General features: G+C 36.5%; 1 protein-coding gene across 3 annotated transcripts in view; it reads left to right on the top strand.

The window, feature by feature from the left end:
• LOC115213902 (caspase-3) overlaps window positions 1-21,766 on the top strand; it is a 296,363-nt gene that overhangs the window by 252,569 nt on the left and 22,028 nt on the right. For all 3 annotated transcript variants that reach the window (XM_029782878.2, XM_029782879.2, XM_029782881.2), the window contains 2 exons: window positions 16,998-17,173; window positions 20,306-20,462. In XM_029782878.2, the coding sequence (XP_029638738.1) occupies window positions 16,998-17,173; window positions 20,306-20,462 (333 nt within the window). The remainder of the gene's footprint in view (window positions 1-16,997; window positions 17,174-20,305; window positions 20,463-21,766) is intronic.

Genomic DNA, 21,766 nt, shown 5'->3' with positions numbered 1-21,766 from the left:
TTTTAAAGTTTGATTTCCTATTGTACACATTTTCTGTTGCTTTTTTTTTCTATTTGATTCTACTTATTCCATAAATAATCCTTAAGAAGAATAGTTTTTCTAAATAGAAACCTAAAGTATTTTCTGCAATTTTACTGCCTCTTCAGCACTTCTTAAACCCCTTCCTCCTGTTCTTTTCGATCTACATTTGATTGGATTTGTATGCTTCTGTATATTGTGAGATTCTTTCTTATTTTCTCGATTCCCTGTTGATAAGTTCCAACTCATCCTTTCTCCATACCTTGTAAATGTTACTGCCCTCAAGCTGATTGTTTGCATATTTCTGACATGCAAGTTGTATTTTAAAATCTTTTTCTGTCTATGGAAATACTGTTTACAGAGGATTTCCTTCAATTCAATATTTAGTTCCAGTATTGCCAAATATCTATGTTTCTTCTCCATTTGATATTTTATATTCTTATCATCAGGTAGATACAGTCCAGCTTTGTAATAATTTTTCCTGCTTCATCTCCATCATAGTACATTTCACAGTTCCACATATCCCAACATGACTACTAAATATTCTTAAGGTATGCACCAAAGAATTCATTCTTGTCTTTACCACTGAGCTTTAAAATTGTCTTGTTTATAGACCCAGTGAATATCCTTCCTTAGCATTGTTCAACATGATCAACAAAGTGATGACAAACAAGACAGGAGAAAAACCGTTCCTTTGCAAGATTCCTTTTCTGATTTGTATATCTGCTAATCTTTCTCTCACCACCAGATTAATTCTACTTCAAAATCTTGAACACTTCTATGGAACAAAATCATAAACTTTTCTATAACTGATCCACATGATGCATAAATTTGATAATAATCTTCCTGCAATTCTTCAAGATCATCTTGCTAATCATTAATTGATCTTTCATTCCTATGCTTTCTTTTTTCAACAACCTTTCTCTTTATCAAGTATTAGATGTTTCTCATATAAGTGTTGCTATACCTCTTCGGTAATCATCCCTACCAGGAGTTTTCCCATAATTGGCAGACATGTAATTGAAGACAGCATTTCCTTTCAGCTTGTCTTTCAGTATTCGGCTGGTTCATTTGCTAGCTACAGTACTGCATTCCTCTTTGACATGCATTCATTTTGTTGTTTCATGGAGATTTGTAAATTCCTTCAGCTTGAGACCATAGACATCTGGTCCAGTAGTTTTCTCCTTTTCTGCCTTTTTTTTAATTGCTCTCAAATATTTGTTTTTTCATGGTAACAGTTTAAATGGTCACAAATTATTTCAAATGTTCAGTATTCTTTTCCAGAATCCTTGCTTCATGTCTTAAATAACTTTCCACTGCTGGTTTTGGGCTCAGTTCTACTATATGCCACCTTCAGCTGGTGTTTTCTACCACAGCCCCAGGCTAATCAAACCCTTGCAAGTAAATATAATAGAGAGGCACTGAAAAAAAGCTCATCATATATGTGTGTATGTGTGCGCGTGTGTGCATGTGTGTGTGCCATCTTGTCTTGACATCACCCTAAAGTTGCAAATGTATGTCGTCATCATACAAGCAGTGTCAATCAGTTCCAGTCGCTTCGGAAAACATATCTTGGTATGAGAAAATATTACCTTGCTTGGAAGCAGGTGAGAGTTAGCATATACATATGAATATATCCATACATAGGCATGCGCACGCATGCACGCACACACATGCATACACACACAAAATATATATATGCTACAGAATCCAAGGAAACTGGCCTTACGATCTATTACTCAGGAAGGACCTTTGGTCCTTTCTTTTGATACATACATGTAATCATGTGGACACACATATGGATACAAATGCATATATATATATGTGTGTGTGTGTGTACATATATATATATGTGTATGTATGTATATAAGCAATGTGCTACAGAAAGAAACAAAGAAGTTTACTGACAGATTTCAATTTTGGAATAATATGGAGATTGAAGGAATTGATATTTACGTATGTAAACTCTCTGTGGAAATTATGTGTATGATAGCCATTATACCTTTAGCAATCAACCGGTACAAGCAAAAATCCCATTTCAATCTTTGATAAACAACATTTTTGGTTATTTCTTAGTCTTCAATGAATGTCGTATATTCTGGTAAAAACATTAAGAAATAGGTAAAACAAAAACATTTCCAAAAGCAATATCAATGAAAATGTTACAAAACTTTGCAAAACCATTGGCTGGAATTGGATTTATTCTGTATGATATAGATAACAGATATGCAAGAATGGTGGAGGAGGGGAATGAACACAGTGAAACATGATTTTATAAGATATTAGATGTCTTTTGGGTTGGTGAATCAGTCAAGGAAATGCAAACCAAAACCTAGCTCAAATAGGAATTAAAGCTTAACAAAAGAAATCTAATTCTATTAAAAGACTTTACAAATAATTAGACCTGCCATTATACCATCTGGGAATTGTCTGCACAAACACACATAAACATACACACACAAGCATCTATATATATTATATGTATATTCAAATATGAATTAGAAGCAGTACTGGTGTTGTAAACATTATTGACCACACTTACACAGTTTGTGTGTTTTGCTTATTCGCCGGTATACTGTGGTTTAGCATGGTGGGGATGAGTTCCCTAAAGTGCTGAATGTTAAAACACCTGAAAGTCATAGACAGGCAAGACAACGTACCCCTAATTCCATTCAGGAGCAATGGATCTTGATGTTTTGCCATTTTTGTGGTTTATCAACATCATGTACCTGGACTGAATTGGAGATGAACTGAATCACCAGTCCATGACTATATGCAAAAATAGTGTAAAAACCACTTGTTGTTAAGCCCCTATGGTGCATATGTAGGAATAAATCCAAATATCAATTAGTAGCCGTGCTAGTGTTATAAACGTTATTGGTCACACACACCCAATGTATGTGTATGGTCCCTGTTAGCATATATGTTTACACTCATGTGCTTTAACTACAGCATTAGACCACTTTGGTTATTATTTCTGGCAATGTAGGTGTTTCCTAACACCCTAATCACATTTATAGTGATATTTATAATTTTCCTTTCTGGTGAAACATTGTAAACAACTCTGTTGTGTTGGGGGAGAGTCATTTTCTTTTGGTGCCTTATAATATAACACACTCAGCGGTAAAATTTCCACTTTTTTTTCTTATTTTTATTGTCCTAAAATTTTCGTTGCGTCTTGCAACCTTTTCTTCAACACATGAACTTATGTAAAGAATCTTGCAAACCAAATCCCAAAACAAAATTGTAAACAGCTGTTTATATTAATGTTAAATATACACATTAGCAAATTGCTAAATCATCCGATAGCTTGGATGATGGAAACATAAATACTAATAGTGAAGCAGATCTGGAAAAGTCAAACAATCAAGCAGGCTGACATCAGTATTAACAATTCTTGATCAGAATTTTCCCAAACACTTATGGTCCCTGTTAGTGTATATGTTTTCATTTATGTGCATTAACTACAGGATTAGAGTGCTTTAGCTCTCACTTCTAGCAGTGTAAGAGTTTCTTAACATTCTAGTCACATGTATATATATATATATATATATAAATATACACATACATATATGTATGTATGTATGTATGTATCTGTGTATGTATATACATATATATTTAGGTGCAGGAGTGGCTGTGTGGTAAGAAGCTTGCTTCCCAACCACATGATTTTGAGTTCAGTCCCACAGGGCAGTACCTTGGGCAAGTGTCTTCTACTATAACCACAGGCCAACTAAAGCCTTTTGAGAGGATTTGGTAGACGGAAACTGAAAAAAGCCAATCATATATATACATAGATTCTTTTATTTGTTTCAGTTATTTGACTGTGGCCATGCTGGAGCACAACCTTTAGTCAAATTGACCTCAAGACCTATTCTTTCTAAGCCTAGTACTTATTCCATCCTTCTCTTTTGCCGAACCACGTGAACATACCAGTTTCAAGCAATGGAGAGGGCACAGACAGACACACAAACATACATATAGACATGCAGGAAGTAAATAGACACCTTTAATTTTCAAAATCTTTTATTTAATACGCAAAGCAAACAATTGAAATGTGATCGATAGGTAGAACTACATACTTCAGTATTTAGTAAACATTCCCTTTGCAATTTTTAATTCAGAAATTCTTTTTGGCATTGAACTGATGAGCGTTGTGATTGTCTTTGCCCACTTTTCACGCAACAATTGAAACAATTCATCTTTCCAAGGGCTCAGGTCAGATGAGATGCAGTTTGGGTTTGTGCCAGGGAGAAGCACCACTGATGCTATATTCCTGGTAAGGCAGCTGCAGAAGAAATTCCTAGCCAAAGATAAACCTCTGTACTTTGCTTTCGTTGACATGGAGAAAGCCACGGCCAGGATCTCTTATCCATTATCTGGTAGTCAGTGTGGAAACTAGGGAAAGATGAGTGGTTGATGAGAGCTGTACAAGTCATGTACAGGGATGCTGTCAGTAAGGTGAGGGTCGGCAATGAGTATAGTGAAGAATTCTGGGTACAAGCTGAGGTTCACCAAGGATTGGTCCTCAAACCCCTCTTCTTCTTCATAGTCTTCCAGGCAATAACAGAAATTTAAGACATGCTGTCCCTGGGAGCTCCTCTATGCTGATGACCTTGCTCTAATAGTTGAATCACTATCAGAACTAGAGAAGTTTCAGGTGTGGAAGCAAGGTCTAGAATAGAAGGGCCATAGAGTCAACCTAGCAAAACCAAAGTGTTAATAAGTAGGAAGGCAGACACATCACAAATGCTCTCTGGTAGATAGCCCTGCTCGATGTGTAGAAAAGGCATAGGTAGAAATTGCATCAGATGTATCCAATGTAAGCTATGGATACATAATAGGTGCAGCAATATCAAAGGAAGGTTAAAAAAGAAAAGTTTTTGTATGTGGTAGGTGCTTGAGAAGGCAATCCATCAAGTGAGATCATACTCGTAGTTGATATTAGTGTCACACAAACTGGCACCTATGCCGGTGGCACGTAAAAACACACATTACACTCTCAGAGTGGTTGGCATTAGAAAGGACATTCCACTGTAGAAACCATGCCAAATCAGACTAGAGTATGGTGCAGCCTCTGAGCTTGCCAGTCCTGTTCAAACCATCCAACTCATATCAGTATGGACAGTGGACTGTTAATGAGTTAACAGTTACTTCTTATGATCTTACATTATTGGAACACTCAACTGTCTACATAGCAGCTTGTGAGAGATGACCAGTGTCCTGTGATGAGAAACAAAGGATTGTGTGCCTTCACCAAGAGGGCAAGTCAAATTCTGTGATAGCAACTACTGTAGGAAGGTCTAGAAGTGTTGTGTAATGAATCGTGGCTCATTTTAAGTCATCCAGATCAACAGATGCTAAACCCTATAGAAAACGTTTGGAAGATTATTGGAGATAGGGTGCAAAGGAGAAACCCAAAGAACCAAGATGAACTCTTGGAATTATTGTAAAACAAATGGAATAATATTACTCCATCATTTTGCAAGAAATTAATTCAATCCTGTAGTAACAGATATCAGGAGATCATTGATAGTAAAGATTTTCAGTATGTGGTGAAGCAACTTGTAGGTAAACCCTTAATTATATTTATATATATATATATATATATATATATATATATATATATATATAAAGGATTACTCCGTCAGTTACAACAATGAAGGTCCCAGCTGATCAGCTGATATGATCAACAGAAAAGCCTGCTTGTGAAATTAACGTGCAAGTGGTCCTTACAATAATGGGCTGAATATCCTAACCACTAAGCCACATGGCTTCACTATCATCATCATCGTTTATCGTCCGTTTTCCATGCTAGCATGGGTTTGATGGTTCAACTGGGGTCTGGGAAGCCAGGAGGTGGCACCAGGCTCCAGTCTGATCTGGCAGTGTTTCAACAGCTGGATGCCCTTCCTACGCCAACCACTCCATGAGTGTAGTGGTTGCTTTTTACGTACCACCAGCACAGGGGCCAGAGAAGGCTATCAATGGCCATGATCAGTTGGTGCTTTTTACGTGCCACCGGCATGGATGCCAGTCAAGACGGCACTGGCATCGGCCACGTTTGGATGGTGTTTTTTACATGCCACTGGCACGGGTATCACAACTACTATTTCCATTTGATTTTTGTTTTGATGTTGATGTACTTGACTCAGTAGGTCTCCTCAAGTACAGCAGGTCACCCTATGATCCATATATATATATATATATATATCATCATCATCATCATCGTTTAGCGTCCGTTTTCCATGCTAGCATGGGTTTTATTATTTTTTTTTTCCTGTCTACTGGAATAGTAGCAGAATCACTGTAAATATTTTACTGTATGGATTTTAAACTGTTAAATCATTTGGAATGTCTTTTATTTTGAAGTTCATAAATTCATCTGACGGAAACAGTTTCTTTATAATGATGTAATCATCATCATCATCATCATCGTTTAGCGTCCGCTTTCCATGCTAGCATGGGTTGGATGGTTCAACTGGAGTCTGGGAAGCCAGAAGGCTGCACCAGGCCCAGTCTGATCTGGCAATGTTTCTACGGCTGGATGCTCTTCCTAATGCCAACCACTCCGTGAATGTAGTGGGTGCTTTTACATGCCACCGGCACAGGTGCCAGGTGAGGCTGGCAACAGCCACAATCGGATGGTGCTTTTTACATGCCACCGGCATGAGGCCAGTCGGGGTGGCGCTGGCAATGGCCACATTTGGATGGTGCTTTTTACGTACCACTGGCACTAGTGTCACAGCTGCAATTTCCATTGATGTTGATCGATTTTGATTTTGATTTTCACTTGCCTCAACGGGTCTTCACAAGTAGAGTTTTGTGTCCTAAGAAGGAAAGGTATGCATAAGTGGACTGGCTATATCCCAGGTAGAGGCCATGGGTTATGGTCTCACTTGTCCTGCCGGGTCTTCTCATGCACAGCATACTTCCAAAGGTCTCAGTCTCTAGTCATTTCCTCGGTGAGACCTAAAGTTCGAAGGTCGTGCTTCACCACCTCGTCCCAGGTTTTCCTGGGTCTGCCTCTTCCACAGGTTCCCTCAAGCACTAGGGTGTGGCACTTTTTCACACACTTATCTTCAATGATTTCATTAATCAATTAAAGAAGTTGTTGGAAACTGCCATAATGGATTGATGCCTGTACCTTTACTGTTACTCATTTATATTTTATTCACCTATCTCAGAATCTGTCCTTCGTAAGTATTATGGATTGTATAATTAATATAATGTACATATCTGAATAGCTCAAGAGCAGATTTCTTCACTCAGCTGAGTCTAATTGCCTACATACGCTGCAGGAATATCATTTGGCTGTGCTTATGTACTAAGTTTGATATTTACATAATATTATGTGTGTATATTATTCTGACCTAATGAGGTGCCTCAATTTAAGTTCTTAATTCAACTGAATCTTACTTATATATACATATATATATATATATATATATATATAATAATAAATATTAGGGAATAAATCCAAATTTACAAGAAAAAATCAGATTTAAGATTGAATCCAATTTTATAATAAAATATTATATTATAATAAATTAGAGACAAAACCACTATTATGCAAATCAAACAAAGAAAGACTTAAGCCAATACATAAAATATAAAATAATTTATATAAATTAAAATTTAACAAATGAATAACCACTACGATCGTTTCGTGTCAGCACATCTTAGACATTCTTCAAGTGGTTTCTAAACCTTCTTAGCGAGTTATAAACTATGAAGTCTAAGATGTGCTGACACGAAACAATCGTAGTGGTTATTCATTTGTTAAATTTTAATTTATATAAATTATTTTATATTTTATGTATTGGCTTAAGTCTTTCTTTGTTTGATTTGCATAATAGTGGTTTTGTCTCTAATTTATTATAATATATATATATATATTTATATGGTAGAAAATATTTTAGTGGGGAAACACACATGGTAGATATACTAGTAGAGAAACAGATAAGATGAAAAAACATAGAAGATTTGTTTTACAGGACTTAAGAGTATATTAGAACCTTGATAATAAAGATATTATACAATTTTGTACAAAATAAGGTTGAATTCTTTCAACATAATTAAAGTAAGGACTGGTTTTCACATTGCTCATCACACTGAGAGTTGAAAGGTGATAAATTGCTAGGGAAATAGTATCTGAAAAGAATACCAGAGAACTAAGATTGCAAGAGCTTAAAAATGTACTCCAGGACATGAACTACCCAACTCAAGTCATAAAACGTGCAAAATCGATTAATATTAAAACATTAAGAAAGGCCAAACACAACAACACATCTTTGCATTCAACCCCAGAAACAAAGAAACATTCAATATCATCATCCAAAATCTTTCGATACTCCATAGGGACCCCAAACTTAGGAGGATTCTATGTAACCATAAAATCATTGAGAGCAGCAAACAGCCTAAAACATTGATGAAAATGCTCACCAATGCTAAACTATTCTTTAGAAAAACAGACGCAAGTGTCATAAAGTGCGGAACACATTCCAATCTGTTGGAAGGATTGGAATTCCATTTCTGAGAAGGACAAATACTCAAGATCAAATCTAAGTTCACTCGCGCCTCCCAAAACCTCATTTATGTAATTAGATGCTCGGGTTGCCATCAAAATTATATTGGGTCAACAAGAAATTTGATTCGATAAAGTTGTATGATCCACAGACAACAAATATCTTCCCACAATGCCGCCAAATATACCTCAGTCAACACATTGATGAATGTGCAGAACAATTACAACCACAATTTTAAATTTTCCCATTTTATCAACTTGCTTTCTGGACTTCAACACAAGTAAGACTGATTAAAGAAGCCTCATTTATCCAAAAATATAAACCAGAATTAAATATGAAACCATATTAAAAATAAAGGACTTATCCCATCTAATGGAAGAGGTTAGCCAGAATAAAGCAAAGAACACAAAAAAAAAATAGAAATTACAGATTTACCTACACTTTACTGCAAAATAAATGAGTGAACAGTTATCTCCCCTAGCAATAATTTTTTTCCCTAGCTGTTTATCTCTTTCAACTCTCAGTGTGATGAGTAATGCAAAACTGGTCCTTACTTCAATTATGTTGAAAGAACAAAACCTTATTTTGTACAGAATTGTATATCTTTATTATGGCTCTAATATACCCTTAAATCTTGTAAAACAAATCTTCTATGGTTTTTCATCTTACCTCTTTCTCTCTCTTACTATATATATTTATATTCTTTTACTTGTTTCAGTCATTTGACTGCTGCCATGCTGGAGCACCACCTTAAAAGGATTTTAGTTGAAGAAATCAACACCTGGACTTATTCTTTGTAAGCCTAGTACTTATTCTATCAGCCCCCTTTGCCAAACCACTAAGTTACAGGAACAACACACATACACACATAAATATATGTATATATATCTATATATATAAATATATATATATATATATATAGATAGATATAGATATATAGATAGATAGATATAGATATATAGATAGATAGATATTCGTTTTCAGCAGCCTCAGAAGCAACACGTATTTGTTCGTCTCCCCGTGGCCTTTAGGCACAACTTCACAAGCCAGCCCCATTCTCAAATCGTCCTGTCGAAAGACCCTTGTCCTACGTCCTGGTTTTGTTTTGTTGTTTATTTTTTATTTTTACCGTTATTGTTTTTACGTTTTTGTATTCTTATTGTTGTCACGTATTCTGTATTTTTGTTTGTGTACTTCGATCGTTTTCCGTCCTTTCGTTGTATACATTCGAAGCTTTCTTCCAGGGGATCTAATGCGCTTGGCTTAGATTTCCCTTGGCGGGCTGGCCATATCGGAGCAATCTCAAGATTAATCAGCCGAAATTGCTAAGATGATCTGGTTCTTGACTGATGACTGAGGGCTTCGAATGTCCCGTCCTGTGGTTCTTGTGTCGTCTCTGTGGTGTTTCATGTTCTTGTCCATGTCTGTAATTAATTTTACTGTTTACCTATATAATCGGCGGCTACGTATCCACTATTGTCCTTATACGATAAGTATATTTTTTTCTCAAGCTTTGATACGACTCTTAATCTGTCTCTTTTTCTCTCTCTCTCTCTCCTCCCTTATTCCACTCCCTTTCTTTCCCTCTCCATCCGCCCCCCCCCTTTCTACGTTTCTCTATCTCTCTCACCTCCAGCCCCCTCGATCTGTCTCTTTCTTCTCCTCCCTCGTCCACCTTCTCTCCCTTTTCATCTGTCCCTTTCTCCTGTCTTTTGTTCTCACGTGACAGCTAGCCGCTGTTGAGCGCTCTTTTCGTTTTCAGCAGCCTCAGAAGCAACACGTATTTGTTCGTCTCCCCGTGGCCTTTAGGCACAACTTCACAAGCCAGCCCCATTCTCAAATCGTCCTGTCGAAAGACCCTTGTCCTACGTCCTGGTTTTGTTTTGTTGTTTATTTTTTATTTTTACCGTTATTGTTTTTACGTTTTTGTATTCTTATTGTTGTCACGTATTCTGTATTTTTGTTTGTGTACTTCGATCGTTTTCCGTCCTTTCGTTGTATACATTCGAAGCTTTCTTCCAGGGGATCTAATGCGCTTGGCTTAGATTTCCCTTGGCGGGCTGGCCATATCGGAGCAATCTCAAGATTAATCAGCCGAAATTGCTAAGATGATCTGGTTCTTGACTGATGACTGAGGGCTTCGAATGTCCCGTCCTGTGGTTCTTGTGTCGTCTCTGTGGTGTTTCATGTTCTTGTCCATGTCTGTAATTAATTTTACTGTTTACCTATATATATATATATATATATATATATATATATATATATATATACACAATGGGTTTCTTTCAGTTTCCATTTGTCAAATCCTCTCACAAGGCTTTGATCAGCCCGAGGCTGTAATAGAAGACACTTGCTTAAGGTGCCACACAATGAGACTGAACTCAGAAGCATGTGGTTGAGAAGCAAGCTTCTTACTACACAGCCATGCCTGTGCCTATATATCATCATCATCATCATCATCATCATTTAGCGTCCGCTTTCCATGCTAGCATGGGTTGGACGGGTCAACTGGGGTCCGTGAAGCTGGAAGGCTTCGTCAGGCCCAGTCAGATCTGGCAGTGTTTCTACGGCTGGATGCCCTTCCTAACGCCAACCACTCCGCGAGTGTAGTGGGTGTCTTTTACGTGCCACCTGCATATATATATATATATATATATATATATATATATTGTTGTGCTTGGGGATCGTCATGTTGCCAGTTTAGCCAATAAAAACACACAAACTATATATTTGGTGTTCACTTGCTTCAGCTTTATTTTATATTGATTGTATTTCGGCCAGAGTTCTTTTGTCACACTTCCGTGACCTCATCAGTGGTCCTTTGCTTTCTTGCTTTCTGTGTGTGTCTATGTTTAGTGTGTGTGTGAGGAGTGTGTCTGCATTATCAGTATCTCCTGTTTATACATGTTCATTTAATTTACTTTTATTTATTTTATTCATTTGTTTATATCTACTTACATTTTCTTTTCTTTCTATTTTTTGTATTTAATTTAATTTACTTTGTTAATGTATATAGTTATTTAATTCCCTTTGTTTATCTGTTTATTGTATTATACTCATATTATTATCAGTTTATGGGGATCTTATTCTGACATAGGTTGTGGTGTGTTGGGGGTGTGTGTGCTAGTGTTCCATTCTAGTTACCTATTCAGGCTAGGTTTATTTTCTGTTGTGTGTATAGCTTCCGTAATTTGTCTAAGCATTGTGTCTGTTCTATCTGTGGACAAGATTTTACCTTCTGTGTTGTTAAGTGAGCCCCTCCCCCCACCCCGTGTTCCTGCTCGGCATGCTGGTACAAAACAGATGAGCTCTTCTCTTCCTTAAGTTCTCTCTAATATTCATTTACCCACTCCCCTATGCGCCGTGCTGTCTCCCCTACATACATCATTGTCTTGTTACTGCACTGTCCCTCTGTATATCTTATACTATAGACTACATTCCTAGCTTTACAGTTTGTGGGCTAAATCTACATTGAATACAGTTCCTATCAGTACAAGGGGTTCTTCTAAAAGGGTAGGTTCTACTGATTAGGGATTTGATAGGGTTGCCTGGCTTTTCTACAACCTTAATTCTTAGTTTAAGTTTGTCTAGGGCCCTTCTAAAGTGGTATGCCAGTTTGCCTCTAGGGGTGGTGTCAATGAACATGACACTCTGGTATTTGTGGCTATCATACCATGAGTTGGTCTTCCCTCTTTTCTTCTTAGTCCTTTTAATAGTTTTCCACAACTTGCTCCTATAGAGTGGGCAAATCCCATTCCTATCATTACATACAATAGTTTCAAATTTCCTCATGGTTCCTTTGTATACTCTGATCCTTTCTCTATGGCTGTCTGCTGAGAACTGCATGCGGTGAACAAAGTTGTATGTGTCTCTTTAACTCTGTAGGGTCACACATGCAGGACACATTTCTCATTACTCTGATGAGGTCTGCCATCAATATATTGAATTTGGCATTGTCCATGATAGCTTAGTTCCGGTGGATCAGGTATTTGGAGGCCATAGGTTTGGCATAGTGTGAATGAAGGATTTGAGTTTTATTATTCACAGTTTCCAGCCAGAGTTCTATATCTAGTACTGGTAGTCTATGGTTAGTGTGTTTTGTAGGGTAGTCTATCATGACCTTAATACTCTGCTGGGTGGAGTTAGCTATTTGCTGGATGCTTTCCATTGTATAGTTTCTATTTCAAGAGTACTTTCTAGTGGGGTAGCCTTTACCACTATGTTGATATCATTGACATAGTGAGAGTACATGTTCATGAGTATGGAGTTCTGCGTCAGGTGTTCTTTAAGCCTCCTGTCCCACCATACCATTAAAAGGTTGGACACATCACCGGCGATACTAACCCTGATGGCTGCCCCCTCATCCGGGGCATATATTTTGTTGTTAAACTTAAACGTGTGGCCTTTGAGAGTAACTCTTATACTAGCTCCTTGCGCATGTGTGATCATTTTTTTTTACTTGATATTCGTTTTGGGTGGGTGGGTCTGTATGGCTCTGGTCCATCTGCTCCATCTCTCTACAGGGGTCTTCTTAGCCATAGATGTAATTGTGGGTGGTCTACCTCTTAAACGTCTACTGGGGCAGAAACTTCTAAGGTCATGTTTGTCTAGATATTCATTGTCATATGTCAGTCTAAGTAGGAGTCCCAGTTCCTCTGTGTTGACTTTGCGGAACTCCACTTCACCCTCGCTGATCATTTCCATGCACTTCACCACAAAATCTACATCTGGTATAGGAATATACCCACTATACATCCTGCTAGGTTGCAGGTCTTGTTACAGTTGTTGATCTTGTTGGGGAGATCTTCCGTTCTCTCACAAACATTAGATGACATCTGGATTATGGGGTGTATGATTATTGAGAGGAAGTAGGAGATGCTGTAGTTGCTAGCGATATTCACTCTGTAGACTGGTCTTGTTCGTGGTCCCACCGCTGGATCAGTGGTTATTTTGTGGTCCTTGCGGAGTCTATACAGCATCGAGATATTATTGTTCCAGGCTTGGAAATTGTTGGCTGTGTGTTTCTGAGGTCAAAGAACAATTGTCCATTTCATCATGTGGGCATTGAGGACCTTTTCTCTCTCCTCATGTGCCTGTGAAGTTGTTACTTTCATATTGGCGATGTGAGGTTGCATTGCCTGGATGTAGTTCGGCAAGCTGTCTATCGACATCCTGCCAGACTTATCTGTGGGGAAGCATACCACCAGGCTACATGCGAGTATATTCCCGAGTTGTTGGGCCTCTGTCTTATTCTGTCTCTTAGTGTATAGTTCTAAAATCTGTCTAAGTTTGGTCCTAGCTATAGTGAATTGTACTTCCATGCGGTCACTAGTATGTCTAGGGATGCAGACCCTTTTGTTAAAGGGTAGTATTGTCGGGTAAATGCAACTCATGCTGTAAGATTTGTCACATATGTGTCAAGGGGGTGGGTATTCATATTGTTGGCCCTTCTAGGGTTATCTTCCTCACTACCACTACTGCAACCATCATCAACCCAACCACCATCACCACCACTACTACTGCTACTACGACTACCACTATTACTATCTCTCTGATTATCGCTATGTACCTGGTGTCGGTGTATGTGTTGTTGGCATTAGTGTTGCTTGTTATGTCTGCCAGTTGGTCCCTACGGTTCTTCCTGTTGTGGTTGCAGCAGTGTTTTCTGGTTCAAGTCTACTGAACCCTGTCCAAGAATTCTGTAGCATTCAACTTTACTCTCCCCCATGACCCTACTTTTATTCGTGTCCTTGTGCCTACGGTCATCTGTGTGTGTCTCTGTGTCTATTCCTCCTGTTATTGTTGTTGTTGTTGTATTCGATTTTTTCTCTGTTTTTGTATTTGTATCTGTTGCTTGTGTTCATGTGTTTGTTTTTTGCTATTGTTGCTGCTGTTCGTATTGTTGTTGTTGCTACGGTTGTTGTTGTTGTTGCTGTGGCAGTCATTAATGCTTGTGTTGTTGTTGTTGTTGCTGCAGTTATTGTTGTTTGCATTGTTGTTGTTGTTATACATGATTAAATTCCAACGTATTTTTGTATTTTTGTGAAAGACTTGGGGTTCATGACGAATATATATATATACTTTATTAAAAAGCATATTACTCTACCTCTGGTATTTGAGTACTATTTTTCCACCTTGTTTCACATTTATGTGCTTATTCTGGTGTATATATATATATATATATGTGTGTGTGTGTGTGTGTGTATATATAGGCACAAGTGTGACTGTATGGTAAGAAGTTTGCTTCCCAACCATATGGCTCTGGATTCAGACCTACTACATTGCATTGCACCTTGGGTTTGTGTCTTCCACTATTGCCTTGGGCCGACTAAAGCCTTGTGAGTGGATTTCATAGGCAAAAACTGGAAGATGCCCATTTGTGTGTGTGTCTTTGTGTCAGTATTTGTTTCCCCCACCCCCACCCCACTTGACAACCAGTGTTGGTGTGTTTACATCCCCATAAATTAGTGGTTCACCAAAAGAGACTGATAGAATAAGTACCAGGCATAATAATAAATAAGTACTCGGGTCAATTTGTTCTAAAATTTTTCAAGCTGATGCCTCAGCAAAACGTCAGTTTAATGATTGAAACTAGTAAAAGATGAAAAGATATATATGTATACACACATACATACATACATACATACATACAAATATATATGTATAAATACATACAAACACATGCATGTGTGTGTGTGTTTGTTTAGACCAGAGGTTCTCTAACATTTTGGGCCACCACTCCTCCTCATGGCCACATAATACCCTCAGCGCCACCACCCCTATTTTTATGTATAAATAAATATTTCATGTTTTACTAATTTATATATACTATGAATCATTTGATATTTAATATTATATTATATAATTTGTATACAATACTATAATAATATTATAATAAATTCATAGCATCTCCCAATCCACTGCCTTCCTCCTAACGCCTCCCTTTTCTCTACCGCCCCCCCCTTATGACCAGCACCCACCTGAACTGTCTCGACACCCACCGGGGGGGGGGGCGTCCATTTTGAGAACCTATTGTTTAGACTTATGTATTTTATGTATGTTTGAAGCATATCTTTTATTCAGAATAACAGGATTTGTCAGATAAGAATTTAGCTTCTACTTATTTCTTATTGCTTCACTTTTAAAAGTGGTTAATAGCTGACATAAGGATTAATGGCTCTGTAGAACTGCCATTATGGTTCAGTAGTTTCAAAGATTTTGTATTAGTAAAAACTATCTAGTTGGATCACTGCTGTGATACATATTAACAAAGTTAGTCATGATCAGTGTGGAGGAAAGTTGAAATATAATTTAACAAATATAAATTGCCAAATCTTTTCGGTTTGAATGGCAGTTTTTTAAAATAATTTCCACATAACTAAACACTTTTAAACTTCGTATGCTGGTAGAATGTGTTTATAAAACATCTTTTTCTCTTGGCTTTATTGAGAAAATTATATTATTTGTAAGATATTTGTTGTTTTTTTTCTTCAATTTCTGCAATTTCAACCAATCACTGACACTATTGAGGTAAAAAAACATTCTGTGCCGTATGAATATGTCCCTCATTTAAGAAACAGATTGGGTTTATTTATATTTGTGAAGAAAAAAAGATACCCTTCCCCCCACCCCTAACCCTAACCCTAAAACAGATTGAAATGCAATAGATCAATACTAGGATCATAATTATGGGTGACAAATTCATATGACACCGCTAGAAAAAACTGCCATTCAAACCGAAAAGATCCAAATTGTCTGTTTGGAACATTAATATCTTTAGAATAACATACAGAGTAGCAGCAATGGTAGTGTTAAACTGAATGTCTTACAGTATTCAGTCATAGTATTTAGTCATACATCTTTGCTTTTTGAATCCAAATCTTGTAGCTAACCTTATCTTGCATCCAACCCAGTTTTATGAAATAAATACCAATCTAATATCGATGTTGAATTGACTACACTGCCCCTTAATCAATCATAATGTAGTGTTCTCATCCATTAAACTGTACTGTTGAGATGCTGAGGAGCCAAATGAAATAATCAGTAATTCATTTCCCTTCCTGTTTCCCTTGCTGCATTGTCTGTAGTGAAAACACTTAAACCAAACTCAGCCTAACAACGTAGCCACCCCACCAGAGACTGCAGTCAAAGTATAGTGGTGAAATTAACTAGGCTGTCAATACTATATTCAAAACTAGCTCTAGAGAAAGCATCCAAGCTAACCTGGTAAAGTGAAATTTACATCTAGTGGTGCTCTTAAGATTCTATTGATTATAGAATTCATTTCTAAGACAAAACCACAATTTTGGTAGTAGAAATAACATTCCTGATCTTGAAATTGCATTATGAAAATAAAATCATGAAATATCAAGATATCCTTAAAAAAAATGTTTATGATATTTATATATATAATGTATACTTAAATATATTTTACAATTTTTTTTTTTCAAGTGGCCAGCAAGGACCATTCAGATGTTGACTGTTTTGGAGTAGCCATTCTTTCACATGGTAGAGAAGGAGCTGTTTATGCCACAGATGGGTCTGTACCACTTAATATTCTGGTACTCCCTTTCAAAGGAGATAGAGCTCCCAGTTTGGTTGGAAAACCAAAGTTATTTTTTATTCAAGTAAGTATTACACCTACATAACTTATATTTTTACTGTTATTAGAAATAGGAGCTGTTTGTTCATTCTGCTTAAAATTGCAGTTAAATCTCCTTCAAATCAGTGCACTGCTATATTCAAAATAGCAGGACTCATTTCATGTAGTTTTTGATCCATTATCACCATTTACCATCTATTTTCCATGCTTGTTGGAATATTGTCTGAATAAAGGATAGATGGTCACAGCTGAAATGCATTTGGTCTGTTTGATTGGGCCTTACCTAAGGCTAACCAATAATAACTATTAAAATCAACATGGACACAGACATGATCATAACCATGTTTCTGAGTTCAATCCACTGCACATCATTAGCAGTCTTAAACTGATCAGTGTCTTATGATCAAAATTTGGCAGATGAAAACTGAAAGATGAAAAGTTTGTCATGCAACCGGATATGAAAACTAATGATGATTATAATGATGAGGATGAGGATGATGATGGCAGCAGCAGTGGCTGTGCATGAATGCATGAGTGTGTGTGTGTTCTACCAGTATACATCAGTAAAATACATAAATATTGGCTAGAAAACCAAAAGCTGTTACTTTTACACAAAGCCTATTGTGAAATTTGTTCTGTACCAAATTACAAACACTCCCTTACCACTCTCACTATCAAAAATACAGTAATGAAATGATTGAACAGTTGAAAACTCTAATGATGCTGTTGGCTAGAAAACCAAAAGCTGTTACTTTTGCACAAAGCCTATTGTGAAATTTGTTCTTTACCAAATTACAAACTCTCCCTTACCACTCTCACTAACAAAAATACAGTAAGGAAATGATTGAACAGTTGAAAACTCTAATGATGCTGTTGTTCATAAAGTGCAAAATAGAAAATGAAATAAATATGCCAATAAGGGAGCCTGTACATGGATGGTCAACCAGCTAGAATCAGCAGAAAATCAGCAATGGGTAATGCAGTCTTATATAACATATGGATGAAATAAGAGTCAGTATTCACAGCTGGAATATCTTTCATCAGTAATAGAATCTCAAGAAACTAGAAATGGTTTGTGAATTCAAACAATGGAATAAATGTGATGCCATAATTTAATAAAAGATGTCTAATATTTCAGACAAAACCTTTTCTTTCTTGTGGCATAACATTTATTACACTTAAATATGTTTGCTCAGTCAGTGTTAAGATGGAGTTAAATAAACAAAAGCAACTTCAGCAACATAATGCCATCATTTATCATAGTAGGTGGGGGGCTGCTTTCTTGAAAATATCATTGGAAGAAGAGAGGTTAGGCACTATATTTATCTAATATTATAATAACAATCTACATACATATTCGTGCTTTGTAGTATAAGATAGTATATATACTATATACACAAGGTATCTATTTATTACATGCACTTTTTTTTAAATCTCAACCTTCGAAATGATGGGGGTTGGGGTGGGGGGGGGCATCTTCGTATGAAAAAATGCTTTGAAAACAATTTTTTCTGACACCCTACTCCCTCATCAACCCACTCTGAACCTATTTTGGCCAATTTTTATGGCACTTCAAAACCATAAGAGCATTTTCGATTAAAAAAAAAAAATTGTTAATATTTCCAGAGGTAAAAGTGAATGATTTAAGGGCGATTTGGCTGTTGTTTCTAGCACATCTAAAGACGACCCTCCTAATACTCTTGCATGTATTGATGTTTTAAAATGCTTTTTCCTCATAAATACATTTATATGCTATAAAAAAGAAAATTTGAGAAATTATGAATTTTTTGCAACCCCACTCCCTGCCCCTGATTGTTCCTGTTTAGAAATTAATATATTAGAGAGCCTGAGAAGGTCATTGCTGGCATTTATCCTCAGTGATTTTAAGAAAGTTATGCAAATGATAATTCCTTTTAATAGCATACTTTGGTCAGAAAATGATTTTTCTTACACACACACATGGCTTCGCTTGATTGAGGTGGGGTAAAAATTTAGATTACAATTTATTTTGTTGCCTATAATCCACCAATGGACCATGCATGTGTTACTTCAGCTTCATCATTCCATAAAATGTGCGAATAGGAGAAAAACTATTGAAAAAAACGTCAATACATGTGAGAGTGAAAAGGGAGAGTTGTTTGGGTTGTACTAGAAACAACAGCGAAACCTCCCTTGAATTGTTTACCTTTCCTCTGAAAATATTTACTATCTGTTTTGCTTTTTTTTACCAAAAAGGATCCTCCCATGGTTTTTAAGTTAAAAAAGAAATGGCCAAAATCGGTCCAGATAGTTATTATTGTAAGGCTTATAGCATTCCAAACAACCATAACAACAAAATCACTTTTAAACCTTTTTACAAAAATTATTTGGGTATTTTAAAAAGTGTTCATTCAATCAGTAATATTTTTACATTACGTATACATTAATACAATAAACTGTTGGTTTCCAAATAGTGAATTAAAACTTGAAATGGAAACATTGAAAGAGAAAGTGAGAGACTTTGCAAATGAAAATGGGATACTCCACAGTGAATGTAATGAATATTTAAATTTGTGAAGCCCAGGAGTGGGCTGTGTGGTAAGTAGCTTACTTCCCAACCACATGGTTCTGGTTTCAGTCCCACTGCATGGCACCTTGGGCAAGTATCTTCTTCTATAGCCTCAGGCTGATCAAAGCCTTGTGAGTGGATTTGGTAGATGGAAACTGAAAGAAGCCCGTCGTATATATGTATATATATATATATATATATGTTTGTGTGAGTGTCTGTATTTGTCCCCCCACCATCCCTTGACAATCAATGTTGGTGTGTTTACATCCCTGTAACTTAGCAGTTCAACAAAAGATACTGATAGAATAAGTAAACACAGCAATGTCACTCAACACACTGCCTCATAAAGGTCACTGCTAGCTTTCACTGTGCATACAACAGTGTGCTGCCATCTGTTGGTGCATTACAGAATTAGTCCAGGAACGTTTTGACACCACCTCATATTGTTACATCCTTGCCAAGGACAACTTAATAATATCATCCCCAACCTCAGCTTTGTGTAGCTTTAAGAAACATTGAATCCCTCTTGTCTTTATTGACTAATTTCTCATTAGCACAGATCAAACAGATGTTGGTATTTACTTTCACTTTCTATTTCATTGTTTCTAGGCATGTCGAGGAACCAAAATGGATGATGGTGTAGAAGTAGTTGATGGTTCTTCTTTCACTGAAGACGATAGTGTAGATGCTGTAGCTTCAGCTGATGTCATTATGAGAACAGTTCCAACTGAAGCTGATTTCCTATTTGCATATTCAACCACCCCAGGTAAATATCTGTCTCTTTGTTAACTTTACATAATCATAAATAAACTCCATTCATCTGAGACTGAAAGATAAAGTAGAAAGATCCATTACTTAATACCTAAGTTCCAGGTTTTCTTGGCACCTAAAATTGTAAATAATGTTTAGTATATACTTTTGTTTGATTGGACTCAAAGACAATTTATTTTAGGAGGAGAGGAAATCAGCAATTGAGTTATACATATCTTTGTTTATATAAGAAATTAATTTTTTTTTAATCAGACAATGAATGTTCATTTAACATTTGAAATCACTAATCAATCTAGCAATCAAATATAATCTTTTAAAATTCCAGCCATTAGTTGCTGCTACTATTGTTGTTGTTTAACCCTAAGCCATCCATGATCAAACAGATTTTCATGGCACAATCTTCTCTAATGTCATAAATTGCTATAAACAGTGTGCTTCCAGGCAAAAAACTTTTCAGTCCCATTCACAGTCCAAATTCTCCTTGAATTGGTTCAGCCTTAAATTCTCTCTGGGTTAATAAAGTAAGTGCTAGTAAAATGTCAGGAGCACTTTAACAATTAATCTCTGATAAATAAATAGTTGCTACTACAACTTCATGGTGTGGGGGACATCACTGAAGACTTGGTCTTCAAGTAAAACAACAACTAGTGATATATCCTTCTGAAACAATTGTTACTTTTATAAAGCTGCTATTAATTAACAACGGTGAAGTATTTTACTATATGGTAGAGCTATAGAGCTAGAGAATTGTGTTAATAATGTTAGCCATAGAACTGTAACATAGTTTTAACTATGTGAGATGAACAACTTATGACTAGTTCTTAACTAAATGGTCATTAATTTTATTGATTTGGTGATCAACAATTTTTATTCGTTGTATAAGCATTAACTACTCTTATCACAATTACTTCAGGCATTTTGAGACAATGCAAATCTATTACAGTAAATAACATGCTCTCGAATGCTGAACTGATACCACATACAGCCAGTCATTCACACTCTTACAACTTGGTGTATCAGAAAGATTTCAGGTTAAGTCGTAACTTCAGAATTACAATCAATACAATCTTACACCTGAATGTCTGCAGTGAAAGAGGTTGTCTGCAGTACAAGTTCACTAGAATAGTTATGCTGTAAGTTAGAGCATCATTCTATGAATCCCCTTCATGTCAAGACAAAGACACACACACACACACATACACACACATGCACATAAACATACACACACATAGACACACATACACACACTCACACATATAAGTCGCTATAGGTGCAGGCATGGCTTTTAGGTGCAAGCAT

This window comes from Octopus sinensis, linkage group LG7 (genome assembly GCF_006345805.1).
Source record: "Octopus sinensis linkage group LG7, ASM634580v1, whole genome shotgun sequence".
Taxonomy (NCBI): Eukaryota; Metazoa; Mollusca; class Cephalopoda; order Octopoda; family Octopodidae; genus Octopus; species Octopus sinensis.
Note: the sequence above shows the minus strand (reverse complement) of the source record. Positions and strands in the feature narration are given on the sequence as shown.